The following is a 21,380-nucleotide window of genomic DNA, read 5'->3' as shown; positions in this document are numbered from 1 at the left end:
TGGGGACTGAGATCATGTGTGAAATCTGACAGGCTGAACAGAAAATGGAGTTTGCCTTCAGAACATGCATTCAAACATCTGATGCACCAAAGAAAAGAGTCTGCAGTTGAGGACGGTTAATGGAATCCTGGCATACAGTACATATAAAAAGTCAGTTTCTTTAACTGCATGAAAGCGAATCAGGACAACGCTAAAAAAAGGCACAGCGCTCATTCAGCTGTCCCGTACAGAGTGAATACAGAATAAAAAGAGCAGAAACCTGAGAGGGAGGACTCCCCTTCAGTTGTGTGATGTTGCTGCTGTGCATGTGGTATAGACGCCGTGTGTTTCCCTGGAAGTGCACAGAGAAAAGGATGGATCACTTAGCGGGAGCAGTTTTCTTCACGGTCCGGTGACTTCTGATTTGTGTTGGAGCCATTTTTACCCCAAAGACATCTGTTCTCTCGCTGTCTCCCTTCTCGTCCTCTTTTGTCCTCTTTTGTCCTCTCACTGTCTCTCCTTTGTCCTCCTTTCCCTTTTCTTTACCTCAGCAATTTGGACCACCTTCTTTTCCTCTCTGTTCTCATCTTTCATTCCCGCGTTCTTCGGTTCTCCCTCATGGTTTGTCGTACTTCTGTGAACGACGCATCCGTTTGCTTCTCCTCTCTGTCTAGTCTTCTACAAAAACAAGAAACTAAACAAAAAAAACATCCTCATGGGCTGAATTTAGCTTTTCACTGTTCAGCCTTTTGCAGTGAGGTGAAGACAAGCATAAGCTTCAGTTCCATTAGAAATATAATCAGCAACCAGCTGTAAGGAGGTGGAAGATCAGAGCAACTTCATCCAGACGGCAGAAACTTAACAGCAGACTTAACTGAAGAGTATATGAGGCTCTGGTCTGCCATCTCTCACACTGTCCCAGAGCTCTCATTTCTGCTCTGAGGAGTGAGGAACTGGATGGATGGATGGATGGAAGGAAATTGATTAAGATGTGCATGCAGCTTTAGAGAAGTGAGATGTACAGCTGATTGAGCCCAAAACAATCTGACTGACCGCCTGGCAACATTTTGCTTCATCACCTGCTGCAGGATTTGGCAATCACGAGTCAGCATGGCTCTTATCAATCTGGAGCTGCCACGTCTCGTCGTCCATACACGATACAAGACTGACATGCTGCAACAAACTTCAGATTGCATCCAGCCCAGCTTTTTCCTGGAAATAACTGTGACTGTGCCAGAAGCCTGTAAATAAAGTGAGCAAAGCAAGATGAAGAACTAAGGAGCAGGTTGAAGGGTTGAAGCAGTGTGGGTGATCACAGAGAGCACGAAGCACCAGACACCCGACTGACTGGATGTGATGGAGTGTTGTTGTTGAGATTTTAGAACCTGAGCTGAAGACTCGAGAGGAACCGCCGACCTCTCGAGTCTTCAAAGTCACAGGTCTGAGCTTTGCGACCTGAAGTGCGTCTGTCAGCAGCCACGTATGGTACGGCTGGTTTCTTTAGCAGAGATGTTTGGAGATGAGGGCCACATTTATACCAAGCACACTGTTTCCACTCATCTATCACTAAAAAGCCTTGTCGACAGTTCAGTTTGCCATCAGCACTTTTGCACCCATTAAGGCACATGCTGAGGAGCTGGAAGAGCTATTCTGGGCAGCAGTTTGTTTGTTTCCTTTCAGGAGGGCCACTTCTCTGAGCCTAAAAGGTTGGGTTCAAAAATCCACAAACCTCATGAGGAGAACAACTGCTTTACACGGGATACACTTTCTTCTGCATCCTATTTTAAAGTGCTTGTTTTAAATCAGCTGTTTGTGGTTATGGGGATGTAAGCGAGTACCAGTACATTCATCATGTCTCCGTGAGTGTTGCTGTCGTCTGTCTGCAGAGGACAGTCTCTTCATGTCTCTGTGTGGAAATGTGCTCACAAGTCCACCTCTGGTTTTGACAGAGTCAGGATGCAGCGGAGCGTGGGACAGCATTGCATGCTGGGGGCGAGCTGAGATCGGCGAGATCGTCACCATCTCCTGTCCGCGAGTCCTCAAGACTTTGTTTGGCAGAAATGGTAAGTTACTTTATTCATTCACAGTTAAGAATGAGTTAGTTAAAAAATGAGGAGATGAAGACATACAGTAGAAGCGCATCAAATGACAACAAAGCAAGCTGAACTGTCAAGGTGCATCCTGGTAAGATACATCCAGTCAGTGAGATACGAAGCTGTTGTCTTTGCAAATAATTTCCCAGTCTGGGTAAATACTGGATCAATTCAACTGTGGTGACGTCTTTAGTCTCAAAAAACAATTCATAACAACCAGAGTGGTTCATGGGACACCAAACTGACAGATAATCTTTAAATAATTGAACCGGATGGCCAATATGTGGATTTATAGGTGAAGTTTTGCCTGTGGGATTTTCCACAGACGACACAGTGGGGTAAACACAGCAGCACTCACAGCAGTGTTAGCATCAGTACTTATTAGCTGAGGAAAACACCATCAAATCACCATGAAAAGGCTCTCTCAGCTTCAGCTGTGTTTACCCTGCTGTGCCAGAGTTTGTTAAGGGGGTAGTGAGCCAGAAATGTGCTGATGTTACTTCCAGTCAGTGAGCAAGAGACACTCCACGCTTCTCACAGTGCATTCTGGGAATTTCCGAGGGAGATGAACTTTTAGTGCGCTGCAGCGATTCTGGGACTGGGACACCCCGAAAACATCCCTCAAGAGCTCACTGGCTGCTGGACTCGTTTGAAACAACAACCAAGTTACACTGAGCTTCAGCTTCCCATGCAGGGTTTGAGTAACACTCCATGCTGCTGCTTTACCTCAGACGACAGGGGAAGAACACGCCATATGTCGAAAAACTGTTCCAAAACACACTCTCACCCACACTGATCAGGTGTCGGCTGTAACTGTGAAATCTCCAAACTCCCGAACAGTGTTTGCAAAGTCTGCTCTTATTCTTTGACGTCTCTGATTCATACAGACAGGGTCTCGGGTGGTGCACCTCTTCTTCTTCTTCTTCTCCCTCTCTCAGGTAACATTAGCAGGAACTGCACGTCAGCCGGATGGTCGGATGTCTTCCCAAACATCAACAGCGTGTGTGGGTCGGACCCCAACCAGGACAAGGTAGGACATAAACAAACATCTGCACGGTTGCTGTAAATGTCAGCGCTGTGATGATGAACTGTGACTGTGCAGCAGGAAGAGCAGCCACAGTAATGGCCTGTGAGTGACAAAGCCTGCAGGGTCAGATGTTAATTAACACCATTTAGTGATGAAGGGCTGCATCTCTGAAAGGTCAATATGTCCAACAACAGTGAGATACACATTTAAATGTGTGTGTGTGTGTGTGTGTGTGTGTGTGTGTGTGTGTGTGTGTGCTGCTCTGCCTGGGTTTTGCGTTACCGACTGGAAAACGAACAGCATTAGCCTTCAAGTCTTTGGTGTTGGAAAGGCTGGCAGGACATTTTCAGTCCTGAACCTCCAGTGAGAACGCTGAAAGAAAGATGAAGAGGAGCACGAGTGATTTCTGTTCTCTCAGGCTGATTCACTGCTGCATTTTAAAATCCATTTTGCAGTTGAAGCCTTAATTAACGACCGTCATGAACTGAGCCATATTCGACCTCTCCTTTCACTCTGACACATTTTCAAACCAAATTCATCATTGATCATTGGACAGCAAAGTCTGCTGCATATTTTACCAAGTTGGACATTTCTGTCCTCTTCATCGTTACAAAATGCTCCGTTTGTGTCCCATGTAATGTGACAGCTTAATGGGAACACACTTTTCTCAACAGCTTCTGTGATGAGAAGCTCAAAACCAGAACCAACATTTGGGTCCACACAAACCAGCACCTTTCCTGATGCTTTACCCAGGCCTGCATTGTGATCCACATACCGGAGCTTAACTGTTGACTTCAGAAGCCTTCAGCGACCCTCATGCTGCGCTGTTAAAGTGGTATAGGGACCACGCTAGTATCCTAGTATCAATGTATTGAGGGACACGATCAGCTCACGAAGACCCACAGCACCACCAGCAAACCCACTGGCTTCTCACCCTTTGCCTAATTTTTGATTCGACTTTAATCCAGATGCCTTTAGCTGATGCTCCAAGCCATCCTCAGCACATACAGCTGAGTGTCCCTTCTGGGCTTCCCCAGTGAAGACGCACTCAAGCACAAGCACACTGAATCTGAATCGGGCCAGTTGTTTTGCATCTGTGACATACTCGAAAAGAGAGAAGAAAGCATCAGGGTCGAGCTCATTAAACCTCACCAAACGTAGAACGTCCACATCAGTACCTGCCAGTGTGGAGCCAACGGGACCACATCCCCCGGGGAAAACCTGCCCTCTCAGATCAGCTGTAACTCAAACTTCACCTCCAGTTTGAGTCCGTCAGCATTTTGCTGCATGTTTTCCAACTCAAGCCTCTCCTTCCTGTAAGTGCGTAGGTCTCGGGAACTTCTCCTGCTCAAACTGCAAAGCTAGCAGCTGTTTCTTCTGCTCAGAAGTCAAACCTGCTGCCTGCACTGCCGCAGCCACGCAGAGCTTGTCTTCATGTAACGGCCCTTGTTCAAACACAGATAACAAAATTGTTTTTCTGATTGCATCTATCATCAGCTATCTGCACTAACTGATTCCTTCTACAACATTTGCAATGCCAAAAGCTGAAAACCGAAACCCAATTATTACAAAAGCTGATTTGCCATTGACAACTCCTGATGGAGAGTTTTACCCCTGAATAGATGAGCAAAGGTGGCTGAAGCTCAGTCCTCCTCAGAACTCCTGGTGTGTACTTGTGCACTGTACTGACTAATAATGAATAAACACAGGAAATGACCAGCCAAACAACCCACCAGAGCACCAGATGGTGATGCTGCCCCCGAGACAGCTGCTCCACCAGACACCACCAGAAAACAGGACGCAATCCATGGAAGGAAATGCCCTCCTAACAGGGACATCTCTCAAAATTAGACCAAATTAAATCACATTAGAGGGTCCAATAAATCGAATTAAAGGGGCGATTACTGATCAAAGTGTGCCGTGGAGATGTCAGTGGACGCCACTTTATCTCGCTGTTTGTAAGGCGTTTTGCTGGATATTTGATTTATTCAAGCATGCAGCTGGAATGAGTCAGATGTAAAGACTGAGACTGTGGGTCACATTCTTACTGTTGTGTTTTTATCTTTTATCCCCCCAGCCAGTCTTCACAGACTCCACAAAACTAGCTCTGTCACAGCTTTTCGTACTTTATTAAACTGATTTTGTTTTCTTTGTGCATAAGAGACGATGATTGAGATAAAATATTTATTACAGCGAGAGAAGACGCACACTCCTCCGTCTCTCTTCACGCTCTAAAGTCTTGTTGAAAGTGATGCAGAAACATTTTCAGGTCCAACATAGAAGGAAAGTGAGTTACAAGTGAGGGGCTTCATTAGAGAACCTGAACTGCTTTAACTCAGTTAGGATCTCTGGTATCACACAGACATGTTTAATAATTGCATTTAGGTAAAAAAAAAAAAAAAAAAAAATCCCATATTATCTCAGGATAGGAATGTATTTACGACAGAACCGCCCTCGCTGAAGAATTTCCTAAGTTAGGATGGCAAAGACCCTGTTGAAAATACCTGCCAACAGTAGTTATCAGGTACGTCAAACAACTAAAAGACTGGATGACTTTTGACCGTGACGTCAGCAAACCGACGCCGACTGACAGGAAACCTCCCCATCCTATCAGCTGAGGGTGTTGGCTGAGGCCATGATCCCTTTCTCGGTTTCTTCTGTTGTGTCTAGTTTTTTTTTGCTGTGCTGTGATTCCTCCACCACCCGACAGTCGTTGGAGGCAGGAGAAGGTTTTTGGTGAGGAGGAGAATGTTTGGCCTTGTTTGGCCTCGGTGGTGATAATTGCTGCTCCCGTCCTCTTTTCACCGCTGAGGTTCAGTTTGGGTCACGACCAGTCTTCTTCTGAATCAGCCATTGTGCTCGTTAAATTAACTGTGTCCCTGTCTCTCTTCTCCGTTTCATTTCTTGCTGTCTTCCCCTCTTCCTGTTTCGTTAGCTCTCGTTTGCTTTCAGACTTTCTCATCTTCACTCGTCCTTTTGATTCTTGTTTTTCGTGTGTCTCCTGTCTCGCAGTTTGAGCCGGTCTCGCTCTCAGTGACTTCGCCCAAAACATCCTGAACAGTATTCCACATCTGTCACATGAATGCGGTCCACCTTCAGTGGCTGCAGGACAAAGGAAGACAAGCTGCATTTTTTAGTATTTCAATAGCTGTGCATTCAGAGGCTCGAGAATCTTACAGTTCTGTCGCAACACGAACGAACTCGAGCTTTTAGGGGTCAGAGAAGCGCGAGACAAACGGCAAACTCACAGCTGGTAACGTTCCCTGTGAAAGCTGTGACGCAGACAAAATGCTGTTGCTTTGTGAAGTGAATTAGCTGACCTGAAATCAAAGGGGCTTCAAAAGAGCCAAAATGCCACCTTTCATCGTGGTGTTTTTGGACTGTCTGTGATGACGTCTTCGACACGAGACTGACCGGTTTAATTAGCTTATAGGTTATACTTCATGGATAAAAATGTACAATCACAGAGAAACTAAATGACCAAAGAAGTCGTGGAAATGCAGATCTGCTAATGGAGTGAAACTTAACGGCAATCACTTTTGGTCTTTACGTGTAGACGCTAAAATCTGAAGACATCACAGTGTTTTTGGGTTTGCATGTTTCTGCTGATTGTCTGGCTGAGCTGCAGCTCAGTGAGGGCAAATAAACAAGCAACATGAACTGAACTTCATTGTACATGCAGGCTCAAATCCCCTTCATTCTAGTTTTTGGTTGCGTGTTGTTGCATGTTTGCGTCTTCGTTCTGTGCAGCCCAACCCCTCCGACAACATGTTTGATTAGAAACCCGAAGAACCAGACGTCCTCCACGCCAAAATGTGTTTTTCTTTTCGTTCCTTCACTCGGATGCTTCAGCTTCACAGTTCGGGATGATGTGTGTGAGTACTTTTACTGTGGTAAAGGATGTGAGTACTTCCTTCCTTCAGTTTAAAGGTGGAGTTCGGAGTGTATTTCAGAGGACGTGACGTATGCATCTGCAGAAACTGTGAAGTGGCTGCAGAAGCTTTGATGTGTTTGTTGTGTCTGCAGATTATCGGTCTTGATAGCTTTTCACGTTTTCCTCCACTGCCACGTAATGTCATGTAAACTGTAGGAAACACGGTGTGCACAGCCACACCCGACAACATCGGTGGCGTCATCTGAAGTAATGGAGTTTCTTTGATCTAAAAGCACGTCTTTATTCGGACAGACGTGTGAAACTGACTTTATTCTCTTTCTGTGGGGATTAACAACATGGAAAACAATCAACTGAAGAGTTTATTACGACGACCTTCAAGCAGGAAGCCTCTTTGACTGCATTTTAAGCTCCACTTTGACTTGATCTTATTGAAGCAAGTGAATTTATTCAGACGTGAGAGCGACACGGTGCATCTTCAACGAAAGCCTGAATGGGGTTGAATATTTTGAGAGGAGACAAACTGAAGAGGCAGAGGACTGAGGTGTGTGACAGCCGGCGAGAGACGCTGATTTATGTGACGGTGATTATCGTCACACCTTTTTCAGCTTTTCATCGAAGAAAGAAAAACTCAAGAGAGGAAATCAAACAAGACAAAAAGCAAGATAACAGGACACACACACACACACACACACACACACACACACACACACAGGGCATTTATTGGCAGATTTCAATCTCTCTGTTTCTGTCTCCAGCAGGAAATTATCTGCTCTTCAGAGCTCCAAGCCAAGAAGTTTTCTCAACAGCAAAACACTTTTCACCCTCCAACACGTACAGCTTAATGAGCCTCAGATCTGACGCAAACCTTCATTCAAAGCACAAGAGCCGCATTGCATCACGTTGTGTTGAAACACATGAGACATATTTGATGTCCTGATGAAGCCTTTGAATGGAAAATTCCAAAAAGACCAAAAAACACAAGTAGTCCTGCTCTGTGAACGCTTCCACCCTCTGAACTGGGACTCATTTCAGCCAGACGGAACATGTTTTTAAATCAGCAGAGGCACATTCACACACGTGACTCCAAACAGCAGAGAAAACAACCGAAGGATAAAAAATAGAACCCAAAAACACTAAAATAGGACTCCAAATATTCCTCAGTTGCCGCCACAAACTGAATGTGTGGGAAACACTGCAGTGTATTTTGACGTCTTTTTCCTTTCTGAGAAACACAAAATGTCTTTTTGATCCCTGACTTTAATTGGAAGTTGAGCTGTACATTCATTTTATATGAAATGTCACCATAATCATAATATTTTCCGTAAAGTGCAGACAAACTTCTTCTCCTTTTCCGTCTCCCCTTCTTTCTTATCATATCGTATGCTAAGTTCATCACTACAAAACAACTTGATTATTTTCCTTTCTTTTCAATGATTATTAACCGCCAGTTTCTATATTATTACTTTTAGCCAGATTGGAGAATATAACCTCAAATCATCCCTCAGCGTTTGACTTTCTTCAATTTCCTGATTAAAAGGGATTTGACCTGGTTAAGTGGTGCTGACGCATCACAAGACATCTGACAGTACAGATTGAGAGGAAGACAGAAGGTCACAGAGGACAAAAACCCTGGAAAAATTAAAAGTTAAAACCCAACACACACCTAACACAAGTGAAACCAACAACAAATCAGCTTTCAGCCTCAGTGCTCTCGTTATTCTCTTCTCTTCCTGCTGTTTTTTAATGAAGGAAGTCCAGGCACAGCTTTGTGTGCTTGTCCTCACATGGAGGATCTTTTGGACTTGAGCTCTGTGTTGACCTGTGAGGTCCTGTGCTTTTGGCTCGTTGCTGTTGTGTAACTGCATCTTCCTCCTGTTGGCTTGTTTGGCTCGTTTTGTGTCACGAACGGCACTGCTGAATTGCCCATTGTGCTGTCCCGTCTCTCTCAGTCCACGTCAGCTCAGATCAGCTTTCCTGCCGCTGAATTCAGCAGATATTAGCAGATCTGCGGCTACAACCATCAGGTCAGACACAACACTTCAGGAATAAAAGGAAGACAAAAAGTAAAGAAGGAAGTGTTGTCAAAATAAAACAAAACCTCAGTGGACTTTCAGCTTTATGTCGTGGCTCAAAGTAGTGTCATTATTCCTGTGGGTTGCAGCCTGGTTTCAGTCCCCTTAGCTTAGCATCCGTATGAGAAGCACCAGGCTTTAAACTAAGTCAATAAGTGACCCTCAGAGCAACCGCATGATACATCACAGTGTGGCATGTGAGAGGGGTGGACTGGGCCAGGACTGGTCTGTGGGCCAGAACCGCCTCAGTATCTGTCCTGTAGCTTCTGTCCCTGCTGCGTCTCCCTCTCTGCCTGTGGACCAAAGTGATGAGGATGGACACAGTGATAACCCCCGCTCCTCTTTTCTCTGGGCCTGCAGCTGGTCTTCTACGTGGTCGTGCAGACGCTGTACACTCTGGGTCACAGTCTGTCCCTGATCGCCCTCACCACAGGCAGCGCCATCCTCTGTCTGTTCCGGTAAGAACGCACGCTGACAGAAGAAGAAGAAGAAGAAGCTCAGTTTTTATGTCTATGTTTCTCGTGCTTCGTATGCTCACGTGCTGACTGATGTGTCAGCACGCTGAGGAAAAAGCTGCCACTTTAATTTGGTTTTAAATGAAAGCGAGCGCAGGCAATTTCATAGCGTTATCATTAATTGTCAACAGGCGTGCGTGTGTGTGTGTGTGTGTGTGTGCGACAGCCTCTCAGTTTACGTGTTAATTGGATTTCATTTCGTTCATTTAAATTCCGTTGATTGGAGCTCCTCTTCTTCAGTGCTTTGCAGTTGGGATTAGAGTATAAATAAAAACCACTGGAGGTTTGACCAGAGCAGCATCAAGAGTTGTGAAAAAACCTTTTAAAAGCCTTTTTCAAGTTAATTTTCCTTTAATTACATCAGTAATTTACGTTATCAGAGTGCATGTGGTTGATGGTGGTTAATCCTCTTGTACTTCAAACTGCTCAACACCACGAATGTCAGAACTCTGCATGTTGGTTCTTTCTCCTTCTTTCTCCTTATGAGCGCAGTAGTTGTTACTGCTCGTATCTCTTAAGGAAAGCTGCTTGTATTGGCACACATCCACTCTGATTAGCAAAGAGAGGTTTTGATTGGACGCAGAGCTGGGCTTCTTCATGATGGATAAAACCTTCTGACGGCAGGTTCTGCTGTTTTTTATATCTGGACTCTGGGCTGTTCACATGTTGGTGTGTAAAATCTGTCTTTTGTGTTTCTGTGGAGCGCAGGAAGCTCCACTGCACCAGGAACTACATCCACCTCAACCTCTTCTTCTCCTTCATCCTGAGAGCCGTGGCCGTGTTGGTGAAGGACGACATCCTCTTCAACCGGAACTCGCCGTGCTCCAACCAGCCGTCGCTGGTGAGGTCGCCACGTCTGTCCTCGCTGAGCCGAGTCCTGAGGACAGGAAGCTGCGCGCTCGTGTTAACAGCACAACCGTCACAACTGCTCCCGGCCACAGTTTGTGGAGGGAAATGAAAATAGATAATAGTAGATTAGGTTTTACAGAAACGAGATGCAACATTTTTCTGTTCTGTTCACTTGATTTTTGTTTTGCCTTATATGTTAAAACATGATAAAAGCTGGCAAATCATGTAGTGTGACATTTACTGGTACCAGAATGTGATTTAGCTGGGATGACTCTGTCCAGTACACAGCAGGAGTGATGGGATCCATATCTTCCTGCATGAGTCACCTTCACGCCATCGAGCAGTTTACAGGGCTTGACCTTTTTAGAAAAGCTTACAAGTATAAAATGTAATCCGAATCATTTTTCTGTGGCAGTGTGAGTCCAAAACTCTTCTTTGAGTGACTTCTCAGATGCTTTGTGGTCATGATTATCTGTTCAGAACAGATGGGCGATTTACTCCACTTTGCATGCAAGGAACAAAAATCCCAGTCTGCTGGCAGGACTGCAGAAGGTCAGATCGCAGAGCTACGCCGGACAGGAGCCCGTGGTGGTTTACACTCGGCTGTCAGTGTTAATTTGGCAAGATGGTTGCAGATCAAATATTTTACTGATGCTCAATTTTCTTTTGCACAGCAGTCACACTTTTGATTAAAACCTGGCAGCCCCAATGCGACGTGATAACCGATAAATGAATAAATATGGCGTAAAACCAAATTATTATTTAAGGTGGAAACACATTGACTGCTGCTGGTGTAAATCAGTGAATACACACACACACTATGGGACTTTCCTAGAGCTTAGTGGTTAAAATGGCTCTGCTGTCACGCTCTAATACAGGCATGAATATGGTCCCCCCCAAAAAAATAAAATACAAATATCCACAAACTCACTGAAAGCTTTCAGTATCTGACAGCTCAAAATTTTGATCCTTTCTTATGTTGCTGACTCTTCAGGGCCTTCACACTCCTGACCTTCACGTAACTGAATAATCAGCACAACTGCCTGATGAACTCGCAGTGTGGATCCAAGCTTTATTTATTCCATAACCTTTGTGGATTTAGGAGTCCGCGTCACATACAGCACATCCCTGCGAAGACGACAAACAGGATGTGCCCCTGAGGTCCATATGAGAAAATGACTTCTGATTGTGCTTTGTGTGGTGTTGTTTTCAGGTGGGATGTAAAGCCAGCCTGGTGTTCTTCCAGTACTTCATCATGGCCAACTTCTTCTGGCTGCTGGTGGAGGGTCTGTACCTCCACATGCTGCTTGTCGTCATCTTCTCCGAGAACAGACACTTTGTCGTCTACATGTTCATCGGCTGGGGTAGGAAGGACCGACTCAAATGTGTAAAGATGTGATAAATGTTTTCCTTGTCCTGTTGTTTTAATTCACGCAGAATTATCTTTTAACTCTGCGGCTCAGCCTCTTCCAGCTCACAGTCTACATTAACGGCACAGCTCCTGTGCTGGTCCAGGCTCAGCGCTCTCATCAGCCTCATTGTTCCCTCATTATCTGGTGTACAAACATCTCAACACTTTTATGAATATATTATGTTGTGTGTCTCATTTTCAGCTTTCTTATTTAATGCCTTTTGCATTTTTGAGTTTTGATGTGCAGGAAAGGTCAAAGTCAGGTTACAGAGGCTGGAGTTGTCTTGAATCTACATCTGATATTGGTTTAATAGACAGAGTTTTATAATCAGTCATTTTTCTCGTGGCATCTTGCAGGAATCCCCACCGTGGTCGTCTCTGCGTGGGTGATGACGAGGATTTATCTGGAGGACACGGGGTGAGCGCCGCCAGCCAGTCGTGAACCAATCATTTATCACAGGAATCTGCACGCCACGTGTTGTCTGTCATATTATTAATAAACTGTAATTTGTTCTGTGACGCGGGGATGTGCAAATGTACGTCACACACCCTCTTGATTTGTTTATTTATTGTCTCCTTTATTCAATGGGAGACTTCAAATTCCATAAGGTTAAGAGAGTGACAGACACTGATATTCAGCAGGACTGCATCTGTTAGTTGATTAGTCCACAAATTACATTCTATTTCTATCACTTTCTGCGAGCAAGTAATCCCATGGGCTCAGCTTCCAGAATAATAAGACAAATATCCCTCATGACAAAGAGCAGCTGATTGAATAAGTCAGCTGGTGGGATTTGCATTGAGAAGCCGTCATTACGAGCCCGGAGCCACAGATCGGCTGCAGCTGACGGTGCAGCTCATTACCGAGCGAGCCGTGCCGAGCCGGCGCTGCTCTTACAAAGACTCTGTGAAACAACTGTGCAACAACAATTAGAGAGCAGCAGCGCGATGACAAAGGACAGCGAGGTTACAGCTACGCAGCCAGAGGAGACTGTGCGAAGAATCATAACGAAGCCGCGGAGCTTCACGCTCGACCTTCAAAACGAGCACAAAACAGTTTTACATATTGACTTGCAGTTTTAATATTAAGACTTGTGACGCTCCATTACTGTTTTGGGAGCTGCTGGTGAAACATTTTGAATACTGTGGTGTCTTGTAAGATGGGACACGAGATCGACAGGCAGATTAGCATAATGCTATCGAGATAAAGAGAGCGCGTTGTGCGTCCCAGCCCTCACCATGAGGTTTGGTTAATTGCGGTTGAATTGTTCCTTCATGTCAGAAGAAGCCAGAGTCATTCAGCCCCTGATAATGAGGCTTCCTGTTGTCTGTGAGCATCTAACTGGGAGGAGACCCTCAGGGCACATGCACAGCATTCAGGAGGGAATTTACCTGCCACCTGACCTGGATAAGTGGCCATAAATTCATGGACTTGACTTAGATTTGCCCTGAAGGATATGAGACTTGCACTAAGGTGCAAAAGAATTGTAGAATTAATTGTAATAATTACATTATGGTTATTTATGTTACCCTCAGATGCTGGGAGACAAATGACAACCGCATACCCAACTGGGTGATCAATGGACCAATCGGATTCTCTATCATGGTAGGTCATAAGTTGGTGCTTCATGCAGGAGCCACAGAAGTAAAGGAGCAGATGGTTAATTATCCTGATGGAGTGACAGCTACATGAAGGCAGACGCTGTTGGGTTGTTTAATTTGAGATATATCTCATTTACAGCGCCATTCTTTGTATTTTATATTGTTCCTTTAAAAAATGTCTTTGAAGATGTGTTTGGCAAAGTCTTAAACCAATTCAGTGAAAAGCTTTTTAAACCAATAAAATAAGTTGGCCATAACTATCCTAAAGACTGTAAAGTTCTTAGTTGTTCTTTGACAGGCAAGAAAAGAATCTCTTTATGTGGACAGACTAGTCCAGTCCTGGTCGTCGCTAAGATGTAATTGGCCAGCTCATTATGTTATTATATTATTATAATTTCCCCGTTGTGGGACAATAAAGGAAATCTAATGTTATCTTATAAGGTGAAGAACTGACTCACTATTTTCCACACTCTTTTCATCTCTGTCTGAACTTCTTAGTCATTGCTTTCTGTGGGTGGCAAAATCTCCAACACTTGCAAAATGAAAATCACTCCCCGTGGATTTTTCTGACTCTCGTTAGGTGAGCTGATATTTCTGTTTCTTCCTCTCCTCTTCCTGTCTCCAAGGTGAACTTCATCCTGTTCATTAGCATCATTCGGATCTTGGTTCAGAAGCTGAGGTGTCCTGACGTGGGTGGCAACGACCAATCGCAGTACAGGTATCTCACTTCTGATGCTCGTTAGACAGCGTTAGACAGAGAAGTAAATCTCACCTCCGCCCACGTGGATGTGACGACTGTCAAAAAAGTGTCAGAGCAGACAGACTGTGTCAACGTTTACGTGTCATTAAGCGAACGCTGCACGTGCTCAGTCAGTGGAAGCTTCTGTGGAGAGAGGAGTCAACTGAACGCCTCGCAGTATGAAAACACCCACATGATCTGAGCTGCTCAGAACATTTTTTATCCTCTCTGTGTTTGCTGTCTGGAGAGATGAGAGCCGTGCTAACGCTCACGCAGCTAGACAGCATTTCATGATGCAGCCATAGTGAAATGGAGTGTGTGTGTGTGTGTGTGTGTGTGTGTGTGTGTGTGTGAGGCGACACACTCTCTTACAGCTCAGTGTCTGTTCGAGATGTGTGCGATCTTCAGGCAGTTTTGCCCTCCAGAGAACTCTGAGCTGTGCTGAGCTGTCAGGTATTCTCGTGTCCTGCAGCGCGAGTGTCTGAGATTCAGAGATAAGAGGTGACGAAAGGCCTCGACACGCCCGGCTTGTTGCACTGCGGGATCTCCTGTTAGCGTACACGAATGTTCAGTGTCAGCGCGGGGGATTCGTGTGTCCGGCTGAGGATCCCACTGGCTTTTGTAGGACTTGTAGGGATAACACAATACTGCACGAGTAGTTTTATTACATGAATGTTACATTTCAAAAAAAATCTATTGCCCAAAGCCATTCAGATACTTTTGGTTTTATTTGTCCACATTTCTAGAAATCCAGAGATCTGATTGGTTCCACTACAATCAGTCAAACTGAACACACCTGCTGCATTAGACTGATGCATTTCAGCCTCCAACTGCTCGTTACACTGCCAGATATTTTAAGTATCACTGTGATGGGAGTCAGTGTGTGTGTGTGTGTGTGTGTGTGAGACAGAGAGAGAGAGACTCATATTTATGAGATGAATGAAGCTTTCACAAACTGACTGCATTTTATTTTCTGTGGTTGTTTTCATGGTCAAAGCTTGTCTGACTGAGGGATTTGATCGCTGGCCACCAAAATGTTTTCCCTTCTTAACAAACCTCAGAGTCACGAGTAACACACTCGTCGTCACCTCAGCCGGCACTCGGACTGATGTTGTGATGGCAGTTCATGTTACGACAGATGTGCTGCACGGAGTTTTCCTTTTGTTTCAGCTTGAACTGGTCCCTCTGGACACCTTTTGGCCGGTCTGTCCTTTCTGTCTCTGAACACACACCGCTGTTGAGGTTTTCAAACACACCTTTTATGCTGCAGAATTTCATTAAGCTCCTTTTTTTGACTGAATAATCTGAAAAGCTTATGAAGACTGTGAAGTGAATGAAAGCTCAGAATTGTTTCCCTCTTTGTCAAACCACCTTTTCTGTTCCAGGGTCACAGATCTTAAAACCTAAACTTCCTGCTAACACAAAAGCTGTAACTGTTCGTTACTGTTTTTCTCTCAGGAGGTTGGCCAAATCCACTCTCCTGCTGATCCCCCTGTTCGGGATCCACTACGTGGTCTTCGTTTGCTTCAGTGAATCCATCGCAGAAGTTTATAAAATATTCTTTGACTTGGCCATCGGGTCCTTTCAGGTGCAACAATATTTACTTTCTTATTGTCGGTTTTCTTAATAATTCTGAATGAATCAAAGTGTTTGTTTGTGTTTGTGTTGTAAATGCTAAACGTTGAATTACCTGTTGTTGTTTTATTGTCAGGGTCTGGTGGTGGCCATCCTGTACTGCTTCCTAAACAGCGAGGTGAGCTGGTGTGTGAAAGTCAGTGAACCTGAGTAAACACTCTGCAGGACTGGCTTCCAGTTGGCATCATTTTGTACAAAAACAAACCAATTTTCATAAAATAAAATATAATTAAAAATATATCATTCTAAATATGTAATTAAAATATCCCAGTTAATGTGTCTGCACTCAGCTGATAATACGCTTATTTAAAAAATGCACAGCTTAATTTCAGTGTGGTCTAAAGCGGAAACATTTGATAAGCAGTAAATTATACTGGCAATTTGTTTGACTGGAGCTGGAAATTTGTGTGAGTGTCCTAATTTCATCTTTTTTGTTTCTTCTTTTTTTTGATTAAGCATATTTTGACTTCCATTGCTTTTATAAGAGCAAGTGCCAAAAAAGAGACGCGGACAGCTTATCGTAATAAAGCCAGCATCTGAAAGGGTGAAGAAGTAGACAAATCTGCTCCATGTAGCACAAACTGAGGCAAAAACACATCTGCTAAATGCTTCATCTGAAGTCCAACACAGCCTACACATCTTTAGATGTCACATTTGTACAGTTTTCGTATTCTTAACTACGAACTCTTCTCAGCAGTGTTTTGCCAAGGCTGGTTAGTCTCATCAATAGCAAACATTTGATTCTGTTTTTGAAATTTAAAGAAAATTGTTTGTTCACCTAATTTTGCAGGTTCAAGGTGAACTAAAGAGAAAGTGGCACAGTATGTGTCTGAACTGCCGCCTGAGCCGAGATCACCACTTCAACAACACCTTCGCCTCCAGGAACGGTTCAGAGCACATGGTGCAGTTTCACCGCAACTCCCGAACCCAGTCCATCCTGCAGTCAGAGACCACGGTGCTGTGAGGACCCGAGGCACCATTTTAACAAACAAATACAGTCTCCAGGTTGACCTGGGTCGAATACATTTTTTAAAAAAACACACATTTACCACAAACCTGAGGTGAAGTACCACATGGGTGGGACCTGAACAGAACAGATTTGGTTTTAGCTTTACAAATCTCCTCAAGCCTTCAGCTCGTACCTGAAGTGCACCTGAGAGGTTCTGATCCATCCTGTGAGGGTGTGCTTGAGTTTGCTGCCAACAAAGAACCGTGTTTATTCAGTGTTTTTGTGTCATGCGTCTCGCTGACACAAGAAAAAAAACCTGGTCTTTCAGGCAATCTTGGCAAATGGGCAACCTCATGTTGTGCATGCAGAGAGGCTGTATTTGGTAGCTGTGTCTGAAACAGCCAGCGGCCGTGCTGATACAGCGGATTGTGAGCTGTGGTAAACGCAGAGACCTCAGTGCCCCGGTCACTCTTCCTCCGGAGTCGCTCTTCGCTGTGTCGAGGGGAAGTGAGCAGTCCGGGTGTCTGCAGGGCAGGCCGACGCCACAAGCAGCACAGCGCAAACCCTGGCTTGAAGAAGCGTCACGTTGGTTCCTTCCCGTCCATCGATGTGCAGGCTCGATGTGTGTGCCCTGCAGACGATCAGCCCGTCCACTCAGCCCACCTCTGAAACACATCTGCTACAGCCAGAGAGGTTAGTCCGATTTCTGCAGCTCGCAATCCGCCTTATCAACAGCGGCTGTGCGATTTATAACACGACCAGGAAAAGACAAACACCAACACAACCAGAGAATCCAGCCTCTGTGCTTTACTCGAACTGTTAACTGCTGAGTTAATGTTTCCCATTACTCGACAGTCTGATGAACAGTGATGTTAACTTCATCGTGGTTTCATCTGGACGTGCATTACGCAGGCCGTCCTCCCAAAGACCAAATCCCAAACGACACGTTTGCGCTCAAAAAACAAAGCTTGTAGTGGTCAGCGGGATTCAGACTCGTCTTGTCAGGAGCAAAGGGTGAAACAGCGTAGCCTTGTCAGGCACAAAGTTGTCAGCCCAGCCAAGTAGTTCTTGTGCCTAAGCCAGACCAAACCTTAACCACATCTGTGTCAGATCAGAGAACAATTGCATTGTCGAGACACGGCTTTGGGAGGTGGTGACAAACGATGCTGTCGATCTGCCACGCCACAAACATTTTCATTGTCTAATTTCAAAGACTTGTTGAGGCACAAAGATGGATAATTTGTACTTTTAAAGACTGTTTCTTTGGCTTCACTCACCAAGGGTTCGCTCAGCCGAGCAGCAGGAAAGCAGACCTGCTACCCAGTACATGCATGAAGCTACCTAGTGACGCACTTTGTGGTCCGTGGCAGCCACACCCACCCATCTGATACTTGAAACTCATAAAAAAATCCCTGCTAAGAAAGATTCACGAATGCATTTTGACCCAGGTCAGCACCTGAGCCATGGTTGTCCGGTCTGCTGGTGAAAACACTGGTGAACAGCGTTGTTTTGTACTGACCCTTCTGACGAACTGCACCATTTTTAATGTACATTCAATGAACTGCTGTCATCGAGAAGTGCTGTGCATGCTCCAAACCCTTTACCTGTGCTACGATGGTGCCGACACTGTGCTGTTACAACGAGATGCAGGTGCTCAGACTGAAGATGTCATGTAATTAAAAGGGAATCACAACGAGTGCGTCCACCAGGAACTTCTGATTGGACTGGCGACGTAAAACCGCTTGAACCTTGATGTGTTAACACGCCATGGGATGCATTTCACTGATGTGCAGTTTGAACGGGTTTCAGCAGGAAGCCAGTGAGGGATGACGTGCCACGACGATGTGTGCGATTTGTTTAGAAACACCACACACGAACAAATTCACCAAATCAGAGTCTGTTCATTCACTGCTGCTGGATTTCCATCCACTCCCACCTGCTCGTGAATCCGTTTTGATCACTCCCGCCCACCGTGCTGTTTTCTCATATAAATCCTCTGTGGCTCATCCCACGGGAGAAAATAAGACTCATGTAACCATCCAGGGATGTTTTTAGTCTTTAGAAGACCGAATATTCAAGAGTTGGTTCACCGAGTCAAATCGAAAAGGCTTGAAGTGAAAACAAATGATGCTAAAAGGCGTTGAGCTCGATGAAACATCAGGAATAACAAAGTAGATGTCAGCAGCGTTTAAAGATCAATCTGCCCCATTCACAGTGTGTGAACACTGTGAAATGTCATTTCATGTTGAAGTCCCTCTCCAGTCGGAAATATTCTTTATGTTCCCGCAGCTGGATGTTTGACAGAGTGATGGGTGTGCAGGGTGGAGCTTAAACCACAAGTGGGTGGTGCTTAATCCTGAAGTGGGCGGGGTTATATAATTAATTTAAGCCTGACATTATGTGAGAAGAGTTGATCAGAAATTGCTGTATTTAATCAACGTTTTTGATCACAAGAGTAAGAAAACCAGTGAAACCCTGTGAGGAGTTGCATTTTACTCGGCTGATAGATAATCTGTTCCGGATACTCGCTTCATCAAACAGTCGCTCAGTCCTTGTGTGCAGGTGGCAAGAAACTGGAAACTCAATCTGTTCTACCAAATATGTGCACCTGCAGTAAGCGAGTTTCACAAAGCTTAAGCACAACGTCAGTGTGAGAGCTCTGACATTAAAGAGCAGCTTCACACACCTGGAAGTCTTCTTCTCCTGCAGTGATGTAGAAATGCACTCCAGGGCGTGTGAGTACACCGTGACATCAGCGGTGGGTGTGGTCACAGGTGCAGTCTGCGTCCCCTGAGAGTCGCCGGTGGAAGCAGAAGCTCCAGGGGGACGCGGGGAAAAGAAAATGACGACTTCGCTAATCAATATATTGGTTTTAGTGTTACGCCGCAGTTGCATGATATTCTCAGTGTTTTTGCCTTTTTCCATTGCTGTTGGCTGTCAACGTGTTTATTGTAGAATCTAACGTGAATTTTGTCAGTGGACAAAACTTGCTTTGTGCAGCACGCAGTGTTTGTCTTCTACGTGTTGTATTTAACTGACGCCACAGGACAAAAGATTCTGGTGACGCTTGACTTAAGGCATACAGGAAAAGAGTTTCACATCACTGATTATCACTCAGTCACTATCTATAAAACAGTCGTCCCACCACACACACACGTTTTGCCCACATTCACTGCAGTATGAAGCAAACATGGGAGCCCCGCAGGCTCCTGTAGGAACATGACGGTGCAACATGGCGGCTCCTTCAATTCACACACACACTGGAGCTTTAAACGACGGCTTATTGATTTTCAGTCGATCCACTGATGAGTTAATCGTCTCCTTCAGCTCTAAATTCTGATCTTCCCTTTCAGACGTGTCAAAGCAATCAGACAAACTAGAAGGTTTCGATGGCCGCCGCGCACACGTCACACATTATAATGGGCTGCAGCTGTATGCCTTAAGGAAGGTGCTACCAAATACGCTACAAACACAATGTCACCACGAGTCTGCACAGCGCGCGCACACACACACACACACACACACACACACACACACACACACACACAGCGTCGGTTTGTCGAGTCATTCCATATTTACTGTTGGCTTCATCCAGCACATGTACCTGTACAGAGACATCGTGAATGTCATGCAGACGATGATTGATAAAGGCTCTGTTTGTAAGCACTGCACTGTGTGGGCGCAACTCATTTCCATCCTCGTTTGTTTGCTTCCTCACACTCTGGTGAAGAAGAAGAAGTGTGTGGCTCCGCACACTGACACATTAGATGAATTTATTGGAGCTTTCAGAGTTTTTCCCAGTTGTGCCTTCGATACTTGAGGAGCTTTCAGAATCTGGTCATCATGACATGAACAGACACACACTGTCAGTCCAGCAACACACTTTGTCTGATTGGACCTTTTCCCAGGCCTGAGGAATGTGTGTGTGTGTGTGTGTGTGTGTGTTGTTTTGCACTGTAACATCGTACAGTAAGTAAAGAGTTTTGTTGGCAGCCAGCTGTCATGTGTTGGCACAGCTTCTCTTCTTGTTTGGCTTCCTGCTCTTGAATGATGTTCTGCACACGATGGAATATTTGTTATTAATAACCATAAGGGGGTGGGGCTTTATTATCGATCCATTGAAATGAGCAGCGCGTGTCAGCGGCTCCACCTCCTTACAGAATGTCCTTTAACTGCCGTCTAATTAAGCTGCTTTCACTCAGCACATAAGAGCTCATGAATCACAGACTGCAATCTCTGTGGCTCCAGTCAGTTCATACAGCCGTCAAACACACACACACACACACACACACACACACACACACACACACGGCTCCTTCGTTTTATTGAATTATTAGCAGCATTATATCAGTACAGAGTTTCAGCTCAGTCACGCAGGGACTTCGTGTTCTTCTACAAAATCCTGTGTATCGATTTTTAAGAAGAGAGATTAAAAGGAAACCTTGTTAGTTTCTGTGCTCGAGATTTGGAATTTTGTTTCACAAAATCTGTGAAACAAAAGTGAATGTGAATGTGTTTCACTGGTTTAATACGAAACATTATGTTCTATTTTATAAGCTTCCCAAAAATGGAAAAACACTCAAGTAAAGTACTTCAGTACAGTACTTGAGTGGA

General features: G+C 44.8%; 1 protein-coding gene across 1 annotated transcript in view; it reads left to right on the top strand.

Moving 5' to 3' along the window:
* LOC124069394 (vasoactive intestinal polypeptide receptor 2-like) overlaps positions 1-20,489 on the top strand; it is a 40,819-nt gene extending 20,330 nt beyond the window's left edge. The window contains exons 3-13 of the mRNA XM_046408554.1: positions 1,929-2,042; positions 3,011-3,102; positions 9,427-9,524; positions 10,290-10,422; positions 11,644-11,794; positions 12,199-12,259; positions 13,378-13,447; positions 14,070-14,161; positions 15,641-15,770; positions 15,894-15,935; positions 16,608-20,489. Coding sequence (XP_046264510.1) covers positions 1,929-2,042; positions 3,011-3,102; positions 9,427-9,524; positions 10,290-10,422; positions 11,644-11,794; positions 12,199-12,259; positions 13,378-13,447; positions 14,070-14,161; positions 15,641-15,770; positions 15,894-15,935; positions 16,608-16,781 — 1,157 coding nt within the window. The 3' untranslated portion in view covers positions 16,782-20,489. The remainder of the gene's footprint in view (positions 1-1,928; positions 2,043-3,010; positions 3,103-9,426; positions 9,525-10,289; positions 10,423-11,643; positions 11,795-12,198; positions 12,260-13,377; positions 13,448-14,069; positions 14,162-15,640; positions 15,771-15,893; positions 15,936-16,607) is intronic.
* Positions 20,490-21,380: the final 891 nt, after the last annotated feature.

The sequence above is a fragment of the Scatophagus argus genome, chromosome 13, assembly GCF_020382885.2.
Source record: "Scatophagus argus isolate fScaArg1 chromosome 13, fScaArg1.pri, whole genome shotgun sequence".
Taxonomy (NCBI): domain Eukaryota; kingdom Metazoa; phylum Chordata; class Actinopteri; family Scatophagidae; genus Scatophagus; species Scatophagus argus.
The sequence above is the reverse complement of the archived record's forward strand: the minus strand, read 5'-3'. Positions and strand labels throughout refer to the sequence as shown.